At 33.6% G+C, this 19,000-nt stretch overlaps 1 protein-coding gene across 6 annotated transcripts in view; it reads right to left on the bottom strand.

The window, feature by feature from the left end:
- LOC140753982 (long-chain-fatty-acid--CoA ligase 1) overlaps positions 1 to 19,000 on the bottom strand; it is a 74,734-nt gene that overhangs the window by 20,997 nt on the left and 34,737 nt on the right. The window contains exons 1-2 of one of the 6 annotated variants that reach the window (XM_073088868.1): positions 14,111 to 14,270; positions 1,721 to 2,000 (exon numbers count right to left, since the gene is read on the bottom strand). The exons of 3 other annotated variants lie outside the window; for them this stretch is intronic. In XM_073088868.1, the coding sequence (XP_072944969.1) occupies positions 1,721 to 1,907 (187 nt within the window). In that variant the 5' untranslated portion in view covers positions 1,908 to 2,000; positions 14,111 to 14,270. Of the gene's footprint in view, positions 1 to 1,720; positions 2,024 to 14,110; positions 14,271 to 19,000 lie in introns of those variants that run through there. 2 more of the 6 variants (XM_073088869.1, XM_073088870.1) reach the window with 2 other exon arrangements.

Below are 19,000 nucleotides of genomic sequence, written 5' to 3'. Positions count from 1 at the left end.
GTGAACTTGTCTGTTTGTATTCATAAAGCCAATATGTTAATTTAAGTTCGTAGGTTGTTGGTTATAAGTGTGAAAGTTGGTTTTGATTACAAATCGCATTAAACTTATGATTGACCTGACTTGTTCAATTTTTTTGTTGATTTCTTTGTATGACTTAAGTGTCAAGGGCGACAAGTACCTAAATCTAAAACTTTCTAAAGAGATCTCAACATTACATGATCGGAGTACGCTAAAGCTTCTAGAGAGATTTGGGACAGGGTTACGTGCAAAAGTCAATGTCGAAATCGACGTCCAATCATTAGAAGGGCCCACATGTACCTACTATACAATTTGAAGGCGACGTTTAAGGTCGCACCGTTGGGCGGAAATAGGGTTGTTAAGTAAAGGTACTAAAATAAAATAAAAAGTTATATTTAATCCATCGAATTCTCATTATATAAAAAATATAATGCCAGTACGAAAACTACAAATAATCAAGGCGAAAGTTTTGACATTCATTTCTCTTTTTTTATCATTTGCAGGAAAGTTGTTATTTTCATTAACTGGTCTAATACTAGTATAAGGGTAATTTTTCACAACTATAACCAAATGAATTAAATGACATTGAAGAATAATGGCAAAATCAAACATCGGTTCATATAACTAAAGATATATCGTGCACGAAAAAGAAATTTAAATGTAGACCTGATCTATTTAAATATGAAATAAATTAAGTCATGATTTAAGTTTTATTCATAAACAATATCAAACCTGAACAGCGACAGCCCTACCCACAATACCTTATGAATAACAGGAGGTACTGGTTGGTTTCAAAAGAACCTTGGTGCTCTAATTTCCCCTCATTCTAAATTCAAAGAGCGTAACCAGACTCACGGCCCTTGAAGGGCCAGTCGCTTTTGTCGAAACACAAACGAGTAACCTTTAATCTTTTTATAAGCGCAAACAAAATGATATGCAGCAGTGCTTTGTCGGATTTTACATTGAATAAAAACAAAAAATATTGTACTATCCCACGCTTTTTGGGGTAGACACGAGATGATGAAAATGGTCAAACAAAAAATAAGACGGGAAAAAATTTTAATCTCCTTAAGCATTTTGAACAGGGACATATTTTAATCCCAAGTAATAAAGAACTAAATAACGCCCTTCAATATGTTGAAGATAATAACCAAATTGACCTCGACTTACGTTACGAAGATAATATTTAATACCAAGGAAGTGTACACAAAAAATCTGAACTAATTGGATAAGTATATGCGCTTGATACTTTGAAATCAATAATAATAGCTAGATTACACACCTGTACTTAATGTATTTTAAATTGACTATCGGATTATGGTAATTTATTTATAAGAGAGAACGTTCGTATTATCGACAAGCTAAGCTCTTTGGAATTCTCCAACGAATTTATAGCAATTTTTTTTATTATAGCGGTTTTTATACACTATAATAAATGAAAAAAATGAATCAGGATTTGAATCTCCTTAAACAATTTTTAAAAAAACTTTATCCTTATGAAGTGTCTCTTTAAATAGTCTTCGATGATTTTTATTCAATTTAATATTAGTCGTGGCAGACAAAAACGTACACGCACAATCATATCATAAATGTTAAAATTTCGTACCTACCATTTGTTATTTTTGGTTCATACAATAATAATATTTTTTTCGTTTTCTGATTACTTGCATTATTAATATTTTAATTAATACTATTTACTCACAGCTACTGCATTGATTCCACCATATCTTCTTCTCCTTCTCGCTAGCTTCAGTCTTCTGTTGCTCAGTCTTCTTAAGTTTCTTCTGTATCTTGCGGCACTTTTCCTTAACACTAAACTCAGTCTTTGCAGCCTCTGTAACTTTGTCCTTCTTGCCCGTCACATTGAATCCGAACTTCCCACTTCCCATCTTATCACCTTTGCACACAGTATTGATTCAATAATTCGCGATCAGGTCGCGTATTACCATTTTCCGCGAGACGTCGCTCATGTCTCGAGTCGTCTGTGTTGTATAAAATGTTAAAACTTATCTCATTACTCCATATTTTAAGTGCGCGCTCGACGCCCGATTGTCATAAAGATATTCGATATCGATTATTTTGTTGAAATGAATCGGAATCCATGAAACTAAAAGGTTTTATAGAGTTATTCGATGAGGGCTTTGGCCTTGTGGGGGTCATTAACACTGCCTGGGTCGCTATCTGAAACGTAATCTAGCTTCTGATTCTATCGGCCTATGCTTATCTGCCGTATATTGTGTACAATGAACTGTTTGTGATTGAATGATGGTGTTATTTCATATAAATAAACAAGTAGATGACTAAATATGATATTGATAAAATTGCATTATGTCTTGCAACACGTGTTGATCGTGTTGAGATCCTACGCACATAGATACAAATCAAACAATAACCTTTTTGTATAACATTATATACGAGTGTAGATATTATTATGTCCAATCATCGCGCGAAAATAAAGACGGATAATCATTGTTAAAACGCTTAAAATATCCTATTTTTTATGCGGGAACATAAAAAGAAATCTATCGGAATATGCCATTTATTTTAAACTTTCATATATTAAATAAAAGTCTAGAATGTAAGGAATACAGAACAATTTCGTAGAAAAAAATGTAATTAGGTACATGAATATATAAAATAAATTACGATTTAAATGCGTTCAGAGAATTGAATTGAATAATTATGTAGTTAAACACAGCTTCGTAGGTTATACCACAAACTATTATCATTACAATAGTAAGTAGCTCTTATAATCTGCGTTCAAGGAAACGATGTGAATCGATTTACTTCAGCACTCGAGTATAACGAGCGATATTTTCCGCTCATTCAACCACGACACTCATGGAATTAAACTGCAATTGTCAAAGGACTCTTAGAGGTATGAAGTTATAAGTCTATCTAAGATATAAATACATATATATTTAAATAATGCTTCGGCTATGTTACTTTTAAATATGCGTCAAAATTATGAAGTTGCTCCCAGCGGTTTATCACTTTACCAAGCAATATTAATGCAAACAACCATGCTTACACTGATTTCTGTTATAGCATATATCGATATTACAGAAAGTTAATATTTTGTCAGCTAAAATATCTAGTAGTATCCTCTAATTATGTCACCAGTAGGTATCTCTTTATTCTATGAGAGGGCTTTAGATGATGTAACAAAAACATCCATAGCATGAATTTATCAGATTAATTACGTTATCACTGCAGCCAGCAGTGCGTTTCTCGAGACCCAAGCTTTCCAATACACAGTACTACCAAAAAGAGACTTTTAGTGCGTAAAACTACCTATATCTCAATATTTCTTGTTAAGTATTAGCTATATTCGGCTCCAAAAAAGATATTTTAGAAAAAAAAGTAATTAAACTTTCAAACATTAGATTACAACGATTTCGGGAACCTCTATTGAAGGTTCTTCCATAACGAATGTACTCACTGCATATGGGTGTCAATATTGTAAAATTTGAAAAAACGAATAAATGAATCGAGGCCTTGTATGATACATTAAACTGAAAAACGAATAAAACAAGATTAATAGCTGACGATTCAATTACACGGTGAAGGGGTAGTTAAAGTTATTCCGAGATTCGTTTTAAACCTATACCATCAAATTGGTACAATTATGTACGTGCAATTAAAAATTGAATTGTTGTTTAAATACTTTTTAATAATTACAATTATGTGCTATTTGAAATTCTGAAGCGTCGTCATTTCAAATATATGGAAATGTTTATCTGTGATTATAAATTAAACGAATATTTTAAGACCAAATTTATTGTTACGATAGGTACCGAAAGTTAAGAAAATATGTGTTTTCTTATGTGTTATAATTAGTATTCTTCTTCCTTCCTTTAATTTGATAGGTCTGTCATGTAAATGTACGAGTATTACACCGAGGCGTCGACTTAAAAATATAACAATATTCATATAGCCATTTTTTTGCTACAGTTTTATTATTCAACGTTTTCTTTATATACAGTAACCGGGTATCAGGTTCCAATAAAGACGTAAAGGGTTAAACTTTGTAATATATATTTATGGCGCGTCAATGGTTTTCTCATTCCGCGCAGCTGCTTTGCAACATAATATTTAATGTCTTGTAAAATCAAAACGCACAACGGAAATTATAGAGACAACCATTGAATGTTACGATTGCGTAAGTTATGAATTATAATTCAAGTAACGAATGCATGACCAGCGGCGATTTGACCCAACAATTCGTGAATACCAAAAGCTAAAGCAAGGTAAAGTGCTTTATGACCCTACGACTATTGTAAATAACTTCTCGATGATAAATTAAGTAAATTAAAGTTATCTCACCAAAATATAAGTTCCTATTGTTCTATATAGTACGGTTGCAGTACATTCGTTCATTTTCAAATATACAAGGGTTAATCATCGAAAGAAAACTGATAACTTTTCAAATTATTTCTTATTCAGTCATTTAAGACTCATTATATATGTCTATGTTTAATACATTTTATTGAGCTCTATCACATTTTATATGCCGTATTATAAGGTTAAATTTTGTTGCAATTACAGATGACAAAACATAGCACTTACAACATGCAATAGATCTGATATTCAAGGCAATACCTCAAGTTTATTATTATACACAAACAAGAAAAGCGTCATAGCCTCAAAAGTTTCCGGCCGAAAGCCACACAAACGTCACAACAAGTCGTATCCTAATCGTGAGTCGTCATCGCACAGAACAAATTTAGTATAAAGTACCAAACGACACGATTATTAATCGCCACGTCGCATATCCGGCTATAAACAATAACTCATATACCGACCGCCTCGAAACAAACTGAAACGACAACGGGACAATATTTTGATTTTCTTGCGAAATCTACGACTGTGTTTATTGCATTGCGAAAGAGGTCAATTAAATTAAGATTCGGACGCTGTGTACGTTTGAATTATTTCAACAGCAACAGTTAAATTGGCGAAATGTTTACATTTGCGGTTTAGAATCAATATTTTGTGGGCGGATAGGTTTGCCACCATCAGAAGCCTTACGGAGCATTTTGAAATAATTTTCAGCGACTGTACATCCGTACTAAGAGTCGATCCTCAATAAATTGCTAATGTCTCACAAAATGAACCTAAGCTATAATTGATCATGAACATATAATAGATTTTAAGTATCTATCTTATGTTACAAAAATTATGTTCCTTACAAAGTTTATATATAAATTTTAGGTGCAATTACCATCACCATCGAATCATTACCCTAACGAGAATAACCCTAAAAACAACAAACTTACACACCTACGTATATATTAACTTTACTTATAATATGCAATAGATCCACACTGGTCTGAATGATGGTTGATGATGGTTGAATCGAAACTTAACATCCTCATTTTTAGAGTAGACCTTGATTGGCATTTCTACGTTTTTTTACGGGTTATGGACCTCCAATAGAGCTATCGATGGTCAAACTGAACAGGCTACCTACATATATTTCCGCTATCAGAACGTTCACACTTAACGGTTCCGACATTTCGATCTGGTTCACGGAACAATAAAATTACATAGCTGGCATATCGCTAGGCATGGTGGGTAATGTAATGGTAATGTCCAAAATGTTCCAATCGTAGGCCTAGTGTCATCACCCTCGGCTATCTATAAAACATTTGTATTGATCGCAATAAACAATCCGTACATGTCAAAAACCTTTGAAGATATTTTATTTTCAAAACAGTGATTCTCAACCTTTTATACCTTGGGATATTTAGGAAATTCTCGTTCCTAGCATATCTACAGGATTTGAGAATATTGACCTGTTATTTAAATATTGACCTGTTACAGCAGTAGAACCGAAACTTATCATTCATTTACTGTGCATCATTAATTGGATAAAACAGACAAGTAATTCAATATTAATTTTTAAAGTTTATTCTACTAACCTTCGGAGGCGTTCCAACTTAATCCTCATTATTAACACCAAACGGTCTATTGCCACCCTCAAATAGGAATATAATCATATCCGGGGTTGATTACAGCTGTACATGTGCGGCAGTAGCCACTTACCATCAGTACTCTTATCATGAGATTTTACGTTTTGACAAATATGACTGTTTTGGTATTTGTTTACGTATTGGCCCATACAATTTCCTAGTTCTGATATAATCCGCTAGGGGCGCTGATTGGAAATTGTATGAGCAAATACGTAAACAAATACCAAAACAGTCATATATGTCAAAACGTAAAAACTCATGGTAAGGGTACAGGTGTATTGCCTGATCGTTTGCTATATCAATACTGAAAATACCAATTAAATAACTGCCATTAATAAATTAACAACAAAAAGATATCGTGAAATTGCCTTTTCTTCACTCGTTTCCTTATGTCGTAAACGTTTTGACACTTTTTGAGTTACCGACACGCTTAGTGTTCTCTCTTTCCTTATTGTTATACTGCGGACTATAAGTGCAATTACATATAATACGAGTATTGTTATTATAATTCTTTAATCAGAGCATAATACACGATTTAATTGAATTTTTGATTGGATTACGTATGTAGGTATCTTGAGTGCCTTGACGTAGGAAAAATGTATGGTTTATATGGTAAATATATACGATATAGTGTTTTAAAAATAAATCATGATAAGTTAAAGTACCACTGTCATCTGTACTAAATCCCTCATACGGCAATCCCCAATACGTTGTGACACCTAAAATCTCATATTATTAGCCTCATATGAAAGCTAGCATCCACACTGAAATGCAAGAACTGTTTCACACTAGGAGGTGATAAAAGTAGGTGCGACGGCAGCACCTCCCTGGTCGGACCATACTAATTGTACCTTATCTAAATCATAAGGGTCCTACTCTGAGCCTGGGTATTTATATATTTTGCTTTATTATGTTCATAATAGCCACAACATAAGAAATATAATGTAGAGCTATGACCGTCGACGACATTATATCGAAAAAATCTCCGCTGGTTATTACTGTAAGCTAACCGTACAATGAATGCCCATACTTCAGATGAAAAAAATATAGACAAGGCCTCGCTGAATATTCTATTCAAACCAAACTCGCACTTGTATATAGGAATATCGTTTACATTGTAGACTCTAATAACGTTGCAAAAGTAATATTTTTATTCCAGTATTTTCTTCATTTAATGGCACACAATCACAATTATTTTTTGCAATTATTTAATTCCATCCAATAGCATATTGTGTTTCTTTATTTGTTTATAGCATACTTACACAAATTAGGTTAACGGGAGGTTATATTAAATTCTTCATCTTTATTTTTTGTTCTAACGTCTATTGTAACCCTCCATTGTATACCAGCGTATACAATTGTAACCGTTTCCCACATCACTAATCCATCAACCCAGATAGGTCTACTCGCATGACCTGCATCATCACAAAAACACATTAGCACGAAATTAGCGAGCACACGTAATCACGGTTTAGCGACATCCAGCGAGTAAACACAATAAAACGATCTGGCACACTTTACTCACGATAGGTTTTCTAAGACAGACGTGTGTCTCATTGGCTACGAGTAATCACAAATAAATATCTCGCGTTAAAAAAAATCCAATAAATTAAAGTGTTCCTGTATGATTTATTATATATACCTATTATTATTATCGTATGTGCCATAAACACATACAGACGAACATAGACACTCCAACCCAAAAAATCAAACTAAATTCATAATTACAAGTAAGATGTCTACGTGACCGACTGTGGATCTCAAAGTTCTCTATGTTAAGCGTTATAGCGTGAAACAGTCTTGAGCATTAATTTTTACTTATACCATAAAACCGGAATGGGTAACCCATCCATCAAAATAAAAAAAAAGAAATATTAACAGCAATTTAAATCAAACAAATCAGTGGGCTCACTAAAGATAAATAGAGATACTGTCGTTATCCAAATCAATCTATCCAAAATACCTCCCAAAGATCGAAATGTAACAATTCTACCTATTAGAAACTATCAAATTTTATTAGGCAAAAATTGATTAAATGGATTGTGTGGCGCTACGAATGACCTCATAAATCGTTATTCGTTCGCCCATCGACGTACTGACAAGCGGCTTACAGCTGCAACCGGGGGGTCAACGACCGCGTACAATTTTGATAAAGCCGTCAATTCTCCATCCGCAATTTTTTCACCAAACGTACCGCGGCGGTTACTGTTAAATTCTTTATACAGCACAGCGTACCGTTTTAATTACTTCATAGTCACGTCGTAGTAATATTACCGTTAACCGAAAGTGATATTCAGAAAACAAGACGCCATCTCCACGACGACTGACCGAGTACCGCTTATCATCCGAGACGGGAAAAAGCGGCGATCGATTTCTGTATTACTTGTGATATTATTATAAAACCGTTGTTTGTCTGTTTGTTCGAGAATAACACAAAAACTATTCGATTCGTTTTGATTATTGTTTTTGTGTTTTAAAACTTATGGTTACACTTAAAAACTGGGATATATTTTATTCCGATACGATATGAGGAAATGGAAATATAACAAAAAGAAAAAAATGTGCTCGTACATATTCCTATTAAAGGGCAGTATGTGAACTAATGTCATGATATGATAGATGCAAATACGTGAACAAATAGATTAATAATGACATTCATAAACCATGATAGCATAGCAGTAACAAAAAATAAGAATCATACATACTATTATAGGCAGTAGTCAGACTACAATGATGATATCTATACTTGTATAACCACCAATATTATATTAACACTAGTATAACGAGAAAAAAAAATATGCAGGAATTAATCTTTGAAAATGAATCAATTCTAAATTTTACTTTATAAATCAGAAACATTACTATCATTGACAGATATAAGCTAGTTCATTTAGTAGATAGCCAAAAAGATAAATGTGACCACTGGTATTCGCTACAGCATCAGGTTGCCACCACTACGCACTCGAATCCACAATCAGAAAACATAAGCTACTTATAAAGATATAAAAATATCGTAGGTGCCAAATTAGGGCTTCCTGTACTCGCTTTATTGTACTTCACGCCGCGAAACACTGTGTTAATGATACCTTTCTGAGTAAGTTTCCAAGTAACTTATACGTGCACATGTAATTTTGTTTCATCAGATAACTTTATGAAAATGTATTCGTTAACTAAAATGATCGCAACTTAGTAATATGTTTATGGGATTAAGTTTTCATATTTTTATTGATTATATCTATCGAATGTTCATTTAGGTTAATTTAATAGGATTATTAATTTAATGAATTAGTAACTAAACTGGTAGTATAAAATATGAATATATATTTATAAAGCAATAAATTAATATTAATACACATGTTATTCATAAATGATGTGATTAGATAATAAAATATTTTATGGTTGTCCTTAATTTCACACCTGCTAGTTATTAAAAGTTTTTTTAAATCAACATATTTTTTAAATTAAAAATAACTTGTAATCGCGCGCTTTTTAATGTGACTTTAAACCATCACCCGGCAACGCTACTATTTACAAATATGTATGTATGAAAGTTGTATCAACGAACCACATAAATCTTGCCACCTATAAATTCTAATACATGAGAATAAAGTTCTTTAAACATCAGTAAATCACAAGTGACAAATGGGCAGCGATAATTACTTCCGCTGAATGTTGTTATACAAGAGCAAACCAAACACCGGATGCTCTAGCTGTAATGTGAACTTTGAAACAGGCAGGCGATTTAAATTACTGCTCACATACTGTATTACATAATGCGATCCGTTGTGCAGTCGCTCCATAGTACTAGTATAGACGCCAATCCTATTAAAGGGATTCATTCCTTGTCAACTGCACTGTCCCACTCCTGGACACGTCCTCCCCTCAGAATGAGAGGGGTTTTAAATCATAATCCTTAGCGCTGGCCATTTCAGAACGTCTTTTAGAACTCTCAGGAGAGCACATTTCCTCACGATTCTTTGATTCACCGATTAAGCATATGACAATTAATTTGTAATATTTATATACATTGAAAAATCGTAAGTGCACCAAACCAGGAACGCACTTTTGATTTTTCAAAGGTACATATGTGCATGTTAGAATTTAACTATCATCGCTGAAGGAAAGCATCGAGGAAACCTGCACGTCTGATAGTTCTTAAAAAAATCTCAATGGTGCATGAAGTCTACCTATTCGCTACCGGTTTCCCATACAACTTCAGATTGCGTTCAACGTTACTTTGTAGATCCTATGATTTACCTACCGGTTCGTTGCTACATAACAAATGCATGGATGTTTTCCATGCGACTTTCCCCGAGTAAACACGAGTGCATTTCCTATTAGCTGCGCACGCGCATACGGAATGAGGCACCCACAGCTCTGACTCACGTTCACGTACGTTCGTTAAAGTGAATTACCATTGTTTTTCGTTTTACAATAAGATAATACTTAAGTGGACTGTGTACTTAGTATTTTTTCTTTAGTTCTTATTGCGTGCTGGTAAATTTGTGTAATTTCTTAAAAATAAGATTGTATACCTGTTATGCACATACATTTAAGAATTTTATAGAACAGATAAATGTGACGGAGCGAAATGGTCATTTTGAACCGTGATATCTTTTAGCAAATTTTCACTTAAATTAAAAGCACTGGTTATTTTATTTTAAATCGAATGATCAACCTTTAGGTTACTTAGTAATAAGAAATCTCTACGTGCTACGAGTTATTGATAAAAAACTGCACAAACTAAAATCAAAACTAGTAAAAGCAAAACAGCAGATTCACACGAATAAGCATTTTACTTTTAAAGATACCCAATACACTAAACTCCTTTAAAAGATTACCAGTCGATGCCTACTCGCATAGATTATACTATTTACAAGTGCATGCATACATGCATTTGCGCGTTCTAGTGCCTTGTAATACTTCGGAATGATATAATACGATTAAACGTCAACAGGATGCCCTCGACGTCGCTCGGAACACAACGGAATGTCGAAGCGAAATTTGCTTTTATGAGAGCCTCATTCGACATTCCACATCCTTCTGTAGCGAACCGATAATTCATTACCGCCGATGTAATTGATATTGAGAAATCGATAATTGGTTCCGTTGAAAACGTTGTGTGCTTGAAATGTATTGTGACAAATTTGTTGCGTTTCTTCATAATGGACTATTAACAATACTTTTCGATTTGTAATTTACTACAGTAGTTATTTGCTAAATAACTATTGCAAAATATTAAATTGAAAGTAATATAAATTTACTCGTATTATCTACATCAAAATTTAATTAATATATTTGTCTGTCTATCTTGTTTCATATTAAAGTCTAGTGACTTAAGTCATTGACAACAAAATCCAAGTAACGAATAGTAATTCCTAAACGTAAAGTATATAAGCTTGTCATCTAAATCGGTTACATTGAATGGGAAAAAATGGAATAAAAAATATTCGCCAAAATAGTTTACAGTGTTTTCGCATCTTTTACATGAAAATAATTTATTTTAAAAAGTCCAACTATGTACTATGTGTAATTACTTTTTGAAAAAATATATTAACCATTTTTTTAAATATGAAATTGGTGATTAACTAACCAAACAAGTTAGAAACATTCTAAATCTCTGTTTAATTTTGTAGACATTGTTATTGATTTCAAATTTATTGATGCTTCAAAAGCCTCTGTTGAGATAAATTGGCAAAACAAAAATAATAACAACCACTAATAAAAAAAAACTATGTTACCGATTTTTCATTTCGATTTACCCATGTTACCATAGTGGAATAAATCAAAAAGAAAAAAACAAACCCTAATAAAAAAACCGAACAATTTGCATCAACATTACAATTCGCACACAAAACACGTTCGTTCGCATGTTACCGATCGTTCAAACAAACAAATGATACGTATAAAGTATGTATGTAAGTGGGTTAAAAATGTGTGAAGTACATAACCCCGATACGGGATCGGCAGATGCTGTTGGATCAAGGTTGAGGTCGCCAGCCACGGACGGGTTTTCGTATCGAAGGGTTTTGTTACATTTTATGACGCAATGTTACACTCGAGTTAATAATATCATGAAAGCTGAGTGCTTATGCAAATATGCTTGTGTTATCTGATTTTTCGATGCTCGGTGGTAAAAGAAAAATATTGTAACTGACAATTTGACAGTGTCCCTGTTTTTCTGTACATGGTAGATGCATTTCATGTGCCTTTGACTAATTAATAAAATACTCTTACCTTATTTACATATCTTTTAATTATCAAGAATAAACTACTGGTATTGTGCGTTTTGTACCGGTAATTAAAATTTATGTTACAGAAAACAATAGAGCTTTATCTTAAGCTAGTATGTATTAACATCGTTTAAAATTACTACTAAAACGCATACTAACTTAGGCAAGAGAGATGCAATAAAACGCGATATTTTATATATCGCCTTTTACTCTTAATCTAGGATACCCTGATGCTACTTTCAAGAGTCTTATCTTCAAGGAATTCTGCCTTCCCAGTTTTTTTTTGGATTTCCTACCCAGAGGGTAAAAACCGGATCCTTGTACTAAGCTTGCGATATCTGTCCGTCTGTCCATCTGCCTGTCGTAGGCCTCTACCTATTGAACCGTTGTCAATTGACACTTGATTTTTTTCTAAATTATGGATAATAATGGCTGCTTTTATGGCTTTGGGTGAGTTCGAATCAAACTTGGCTAATTTTATTTATTTCATTTTCGACTCACAAACGCCAAGCTTACGAATTTCCTCCCATGAAGCAAGTCGTGATAGCTTGGAGCGCGATCGCTATCGCGTTCGCAACACTTGTTATTAAAATAATAGGCACTTGCCTGAGGACTTTTGTAATAAAATGCACGGTGTAGGGCCCCGCCGAGTGACACGAACGTGGACGAAGACATCAAATAAACTCCTAATGCAAAACTTTTGGCAATATATAAGTCAAAAAGATCTAATGTAGAACCGCGTCTACTAATAATATTGGTTGAGATCTTTGAGGCTATATGGTGCTCTTGTAAGAGCCAATCAAATCCAGCCTTTAGGCGTATTTTTATCTGATTCGTAGGTCGTATAAAATCGTCTAGTTGTATAAAATAATAACATAATGAAGGAATCTCCTACAAATAGTACATATTACCATTTACATGTGCACAGTCTCATAAATTTAGTTCCGTAATCAACTCCTACAACATCTACAGGGGATATAGAACATAATAGTATTCTAGGATAACTCCACACGAGGTAAACATTGAACAGTAATATTATCTCATAGGTTTGCTTAAACTATGCCCGCTACAAAGCCTTCTAGGAGTTATCCTCGATAAATTTCGAAATTTGAATAAACTACGATAATATTTTGACTTACTACTTACAACGTAAGTTTAAAATCTTATAGAAGATTACAACTGATATTGTAGAGTTTTGATCTTTGACATTACTTATATGCATATTTTACTTATTTATTTATGTTTAAGGGAAACATATTATGTTTTATTATGTTTAACAAAACGCATATTTTTAGTACATTCACATAATCAGGAACTTAAATTCACTCTAAAAGCAATGACCGATAAAACCGTATTTGTAAAGTGACGTCATATATTTCTATCATAATACTAGGGCTGCCTACTTTGCTCTAAAAATATAAAAGTCGACTTGTACTTTATAGACATAATAATTAAATTTTGCAAATTTAAAAATAATAACAATTTACTGGCAATGGAAGTTGAGTAGAATTGATTAAAATTTTGATCATTTTTTGTAAAAGAACAATTCTTACCTTTAATACTGGATATTAAATACATTTTAATTGTTAGAAAGCCTGTTCCATTATCCGCATTAAAATATTGTAATAAAATCAATAGTATAAATCTGAATATAACATTAAAATACAAAAATATATGAAATAAAAAATTGTTTATTTTTCGCTTACGTCATCACTCGTCAATGAATCTATTAAGGTATTAATTTCTATTAGACAACACATAAAATAATACATTTAAAATTCATCATCAACCCAGGCAGCCCTACCCACGAATCGGCGCATACGCACAACAAAAACACGAAAACCGTATCGTTACGACAACCGCGCACCGTCCACCGCACATTACCTACGTCACGCCACTGTCGCGTTATCGATCACTTTTCGATTCATGCACCATATATCGTTACTATTCGTTATTATATCGAATGGTGCATGCATGCGCGCGCGCAGTTCCCGCACGGCCGTATCGGTGGCCGACCAGTGCGACAATGGGACTCCAAGATTGCTGGTCGCCTCCCCAGCCTAGCCGCCTCTCTCTTTTGAGTTGACACGGACCGTGGCGGGTCCAGTTGCTAGTCACATCTCAGCTTTTACGATAGCCAACTGGCCTCTATGTTTATACTGTGTGGCGTCGGTATAAAATATGATAGCGTCCCATTTGGCTTATAGTAGTACTAGGTTACGAAGGATAGTTTACGTCGTCAACCGCCTATGATATTATGCTACCCTTAGTACTTACAAATGAAAATGCTAATACACAATTAATCTGCATAAAAAAATATGTCATTTACTTACAAATAAAAACTATTTTTAAAGATTATGTGGTTATTTTATTAATTGTCTGCCTGTACAAGTAAATTAAAATATAATACTAATTAATTTTACACCGGACTTTGGTTCTTAGACTTTGGAGTTTGAAAAGAATTATGGTTTCCGTAAAATCCTAAATACCATGCTAGAATGTATAAGTTGGCGGAGGCAATAATTGTTAATACATAATATAGTTATGTAGGTACATACTGTGAACTGTAATGTAAGTGTATTGACATACTTTATTGTGAAATCCTATACAATTGTTTATGCTTAATCATATTCAAAACAAATAAATATGAGCTGTTGGAATGTGATGATTCGAACCGATCGGGTTACGAAGACCTATAGATAAATAAAAAATAAACCGTCTGTCTGTTAGTTTCAAAAGTTAGAAGAAACGTATAGTCTACTGGTTCAGTTCAACCCAAGCCCTTACCCTTTTGTCACTTTTGCATTTTTATTTTTGTTCTTCTGTTGATTTTGTTATATGTCCTAATCTTCAAAAATCCAAACTGATTTTCACAGGATTTCTACTTAATGGTAGAGGACTTAACAGAGAGTGGATCACCTAAATGTTGACTGCAAAATATTTTGGATTCCGTCGTGAAAACTGTTTCCAAAACCGTGTACCACATAACGGAGAGAGCACTGTGAACGGAAACTTGTTATAAGTTAATGTATAAATGAATAGCAATCATAATTATTAACAATCGAGGAAGTACGAGTAGCTCACGTTTCATTTCAATTCAAAAGGCTCGCTCTTTATTTTCCTTTGTATTCACAGTAAAAAGGTTTTATATTTCCCGTAAGTAAACAATGTTAATTATTATGAACATGTATAATAAAATTCTTAATTTGGAACTCGACTCAGAGAATATCAGTATTCTCTTATTTATAAATTCCAACTTATAAATAATTAACAATGTCAACAAATTATAATATTTACGACTATATTATTTATATAAAACGGTGACTTTTAACTCAACTTGGTTTCTGTTATTATGAAAATGTTGTGTATTAGTTTTAGACGCGTGTTATTCACTAGATATGAGAAAATCTAGGCTCTAGATATAAAAAAGAACCCTATATATCATAGGAACATATTATAACACTACGTTTTCTTTAATATCAAAGTAGTAAACGGGCACGTAATCCACCTAATAGTATGTGGCTACTGCCACCCATGGACGTCTGTAATCAACCCTAGATAAGATGAGATTCCTACCTGAGATTGGCCATATATGCGTTGCTACCCAGGGCGGTTGAGTTGGAACACCTCGGATAAGTAAATGTCCCTTACCACACCCTTCTAAGCTAAACACAGCAGCGCTTAACTGATATGATTAGACAGAAATAAATGTTCACATAATATAATTTATGTTATGTAGGTGTACCTTTTAGCTGTAACAATTTATCACGTAATGTAGAGTCACGCAGATGGAGTAATGTAAGTAAAAGGTGAACATCATGGAACGTGCAGATCGGCACGTTTCTAGAAAGATCGTGCTTTCCTGGTTTCGTCATTATGGCCTCTAAAGGTCTACGCGGAGTTCGCAATTTCCTTGAATATCTAAAGTTTCTTGTTTAAATAACATTTTAAGATGAATAGACATTACATTTGTTCAACATAGTTCTATCAATTTTCCTAAAATGTTTAATTAAATTATGAGTAAGTAAGAATAGCAGCATTTTCGTCCTAGAATGTAGACGACGTCATGGCGAGGGTAAAGGTAATTCTTTCACATTTAAATCGTCGTCTCAATTGTTAATAACGTGTAGTAGACAGTAGTAGAAAAGTCGAAGAAGTAAACTTATGAAAATCTTATACCTATTATTTTTTTTTATTTCTAGTCATAAATCAGTCTGAGCGTAGCGTGAGTAAGAGCATCACTCCTTTACCCACATTCGTAATACCAAAAGGACATAAAGTTTTTATCTTTCCTCCATTTCTGCAATAAACCGTTGTATCCCACACTTCTCCGTCTCCGATCATCACCATACACATCAGTTCACACCGACAGACTGGCCTGACTGGAATATATTAACACTCGAAGACAGCGTGTCTCTTCAGGACCTGCCTAATAAGGGGGCCTTTTAAAAACCTAATTAAAACGGCGACAGGTTGTGGACAGCGCGCCTGGTAATACCTGGTATGTCTTGTTTCTGAAATACCGTACCGAGAATGGTTAAACACTTTATAATAAAAATGATGTCATTCAATAAAAAGTGTTTTTCTTATGTTACTCTTGTACTTGCTTTTTTTTCTTATGTTACATACATTTGCAATCATATTCCAAATAGATCGACACTTCTGAAATTTATCATAAAACGTTACAAATGTTGAGAGGTCTTTTGATATTTAGGTATTTTACCTAAATGTGTCTTAAACACAATTCAATCCATCCAATCTTCAATTTAAAACACAATGGTTGCTCTAAGTTACAAATCGCATTGGAAATTTTGAATATGGTAGAACTCTTTTTGGTTCGTTTCGGGACTCCTATTTCGGTTTATCCCAGGTGTTCCAACACAATCTTCAGACACAATCCACTTATAATCAGATGAACTGTATGCTCGTTTATTACTGCATTTTATATAAGTATCGAAATAACCGTAAAATATAATATATTACATCAAAATTCTTCATTCATTTAGTAGTATACATTTGCAGTATGTATAATGCATTTAGTGCGATTGCAGTAGGTAATCCACGGAACAACTTAAAAGACAACTAATTGAAGTCACTTAGCGCAAACCATTTCTCCTTTGGGGTAATCGCCCCCATCCAGCGGTTACGAGTCCGTTCGTATTACGTTTTGTTAAAATTGCATTGGACTGAGTCAATTCGCAATTCAATCCAATGAGACGGACATTGGGCTCTACTTCATTGATACGACACGACACGGCGCCGCTTCTGTCAGGACTTCTGTCACAAGTGGCGGATATGGACAAAAATGTAAATAGATAGCGCATGTATTAAAAACAAGTATGCCTGTATGAATATTACATTTATGTCATAAAGAGGTTGTAGTTATGTTCGAGCGAGACTGATTCAAAGCATAGACATCGAACTATAATCGAAAAGTCGTTTTTAGGACCAAAAACACCGACGGCAAAGAATAAATGATGAATTGTATAAAATTGTATAATTTGTAACAATTATATAAATATTTGCTACTTATTCTTAAGTACATACTCTTGCGGTGTCTATTTCGATATTATGTCTGTGGTGTGGGTGCCGTGCCGTGCCGTGTCGTGTGTTCCCAATGAAGGAGAGAGCATTGTGTTGTAAACCACGCCCACGTCAGTACGGATTCAGTTTTACTGTCGTATCGTTTCTGGCCAAAATTACTATTGCTTAACGATCGCTATATAAACTTTAATTGTTTCAAGCCACAACGACTGTAATTCGATCTTCTTTTACATTCTTTTTGGGTTCGATGTCAGTCCAGGAACAAAATGTTAAACGCATCACAAGAAGTATTACATGCATATTACAAATGTGTTCTTACTTTAACAAATGAATGTTTTGATGGTATCACAAAAGATCCTGAATTTTTCCCTATTATTCTCAATATGAAGACAAATATTCTTTATTAATAAGAAGGAGCATTTTGCTAGCACCGCAATAAATGATATTTTACGCTAGAAGAAAATACATAAGACAGCTTATACCAGTCAGCGAAGTTACTAATATACATATTATTATAATTTTCTAGACTATAACAATAAAAATAGATATCGAAATATAAATTCCCATCCGCAATATAGCACTAAAAGAAATTCTAATGAAATTACACGATACACCAGTATTTTGTATTTACTCACATACACACACATACATACATACTCGTAACTTAACGTATCTTAGGAACCGCATCGAGATGCATCGGAGCGCGGCATGACCTATGCGTTCAAACATCCAACGCAAATATCCAATCCTTACGAAATCCCAATAAACATTGACATAAGAACGCAAACGTCACGTGACAGGACAAGAGAACAAACAAACTAACAGGTTGCAAGGGCGTCGAACTAGAACGAGCATAAACCGTGCTGCCAAAGTCGCAAATTTATTTGCAAAACGCACGTAGATCATTCTGCAACGTTTGATGGCAGTTACTACTTTATCAGTTGCTACACTGATGTAAATAAACTGAGGAAGTCGTGTAAGCCAACGTTGGTATATCCGCGATTTTTTTTTTATGTGACAAAGTTGGAAAAGCTATACAATTCAGCTGATGTTACATGATCGATACAGCCCAAAATATCGATGAAAAATCGAAAGAATGCTAATATACTCGTATTATGAATTCATGGTACGAAGCATACTCATGGTACAAAAAATGCATAAGGTCAATGCAACAAAATTTAATAAAATATAATGAAATGGTTATAGGGTCCCCATTACTCTACATATAAA

The sequence above is a fragment of the Epargyreus clarus genome, unplaced genomic scaffold, assembly GCF_041222505.1.
Source record: "Epargyreus clarus isolate Ecla_fem2 unplaced genomic scaffold, WU_Ecla_fem_2.2 ptg000027l, whole genome shotgun sequence".
In the NCBI taxonomy this organism is placed as follows: domain Eukaryota; kingdom Metazoa; phylum Arthropoda; class Insecta; order Lepidoptera; family Hesperiidae; genus Epargyreus; species Epargyreus clarus.
This window is presented reverse-complemented; position numbering and strand designations above follow the sequence as displayed.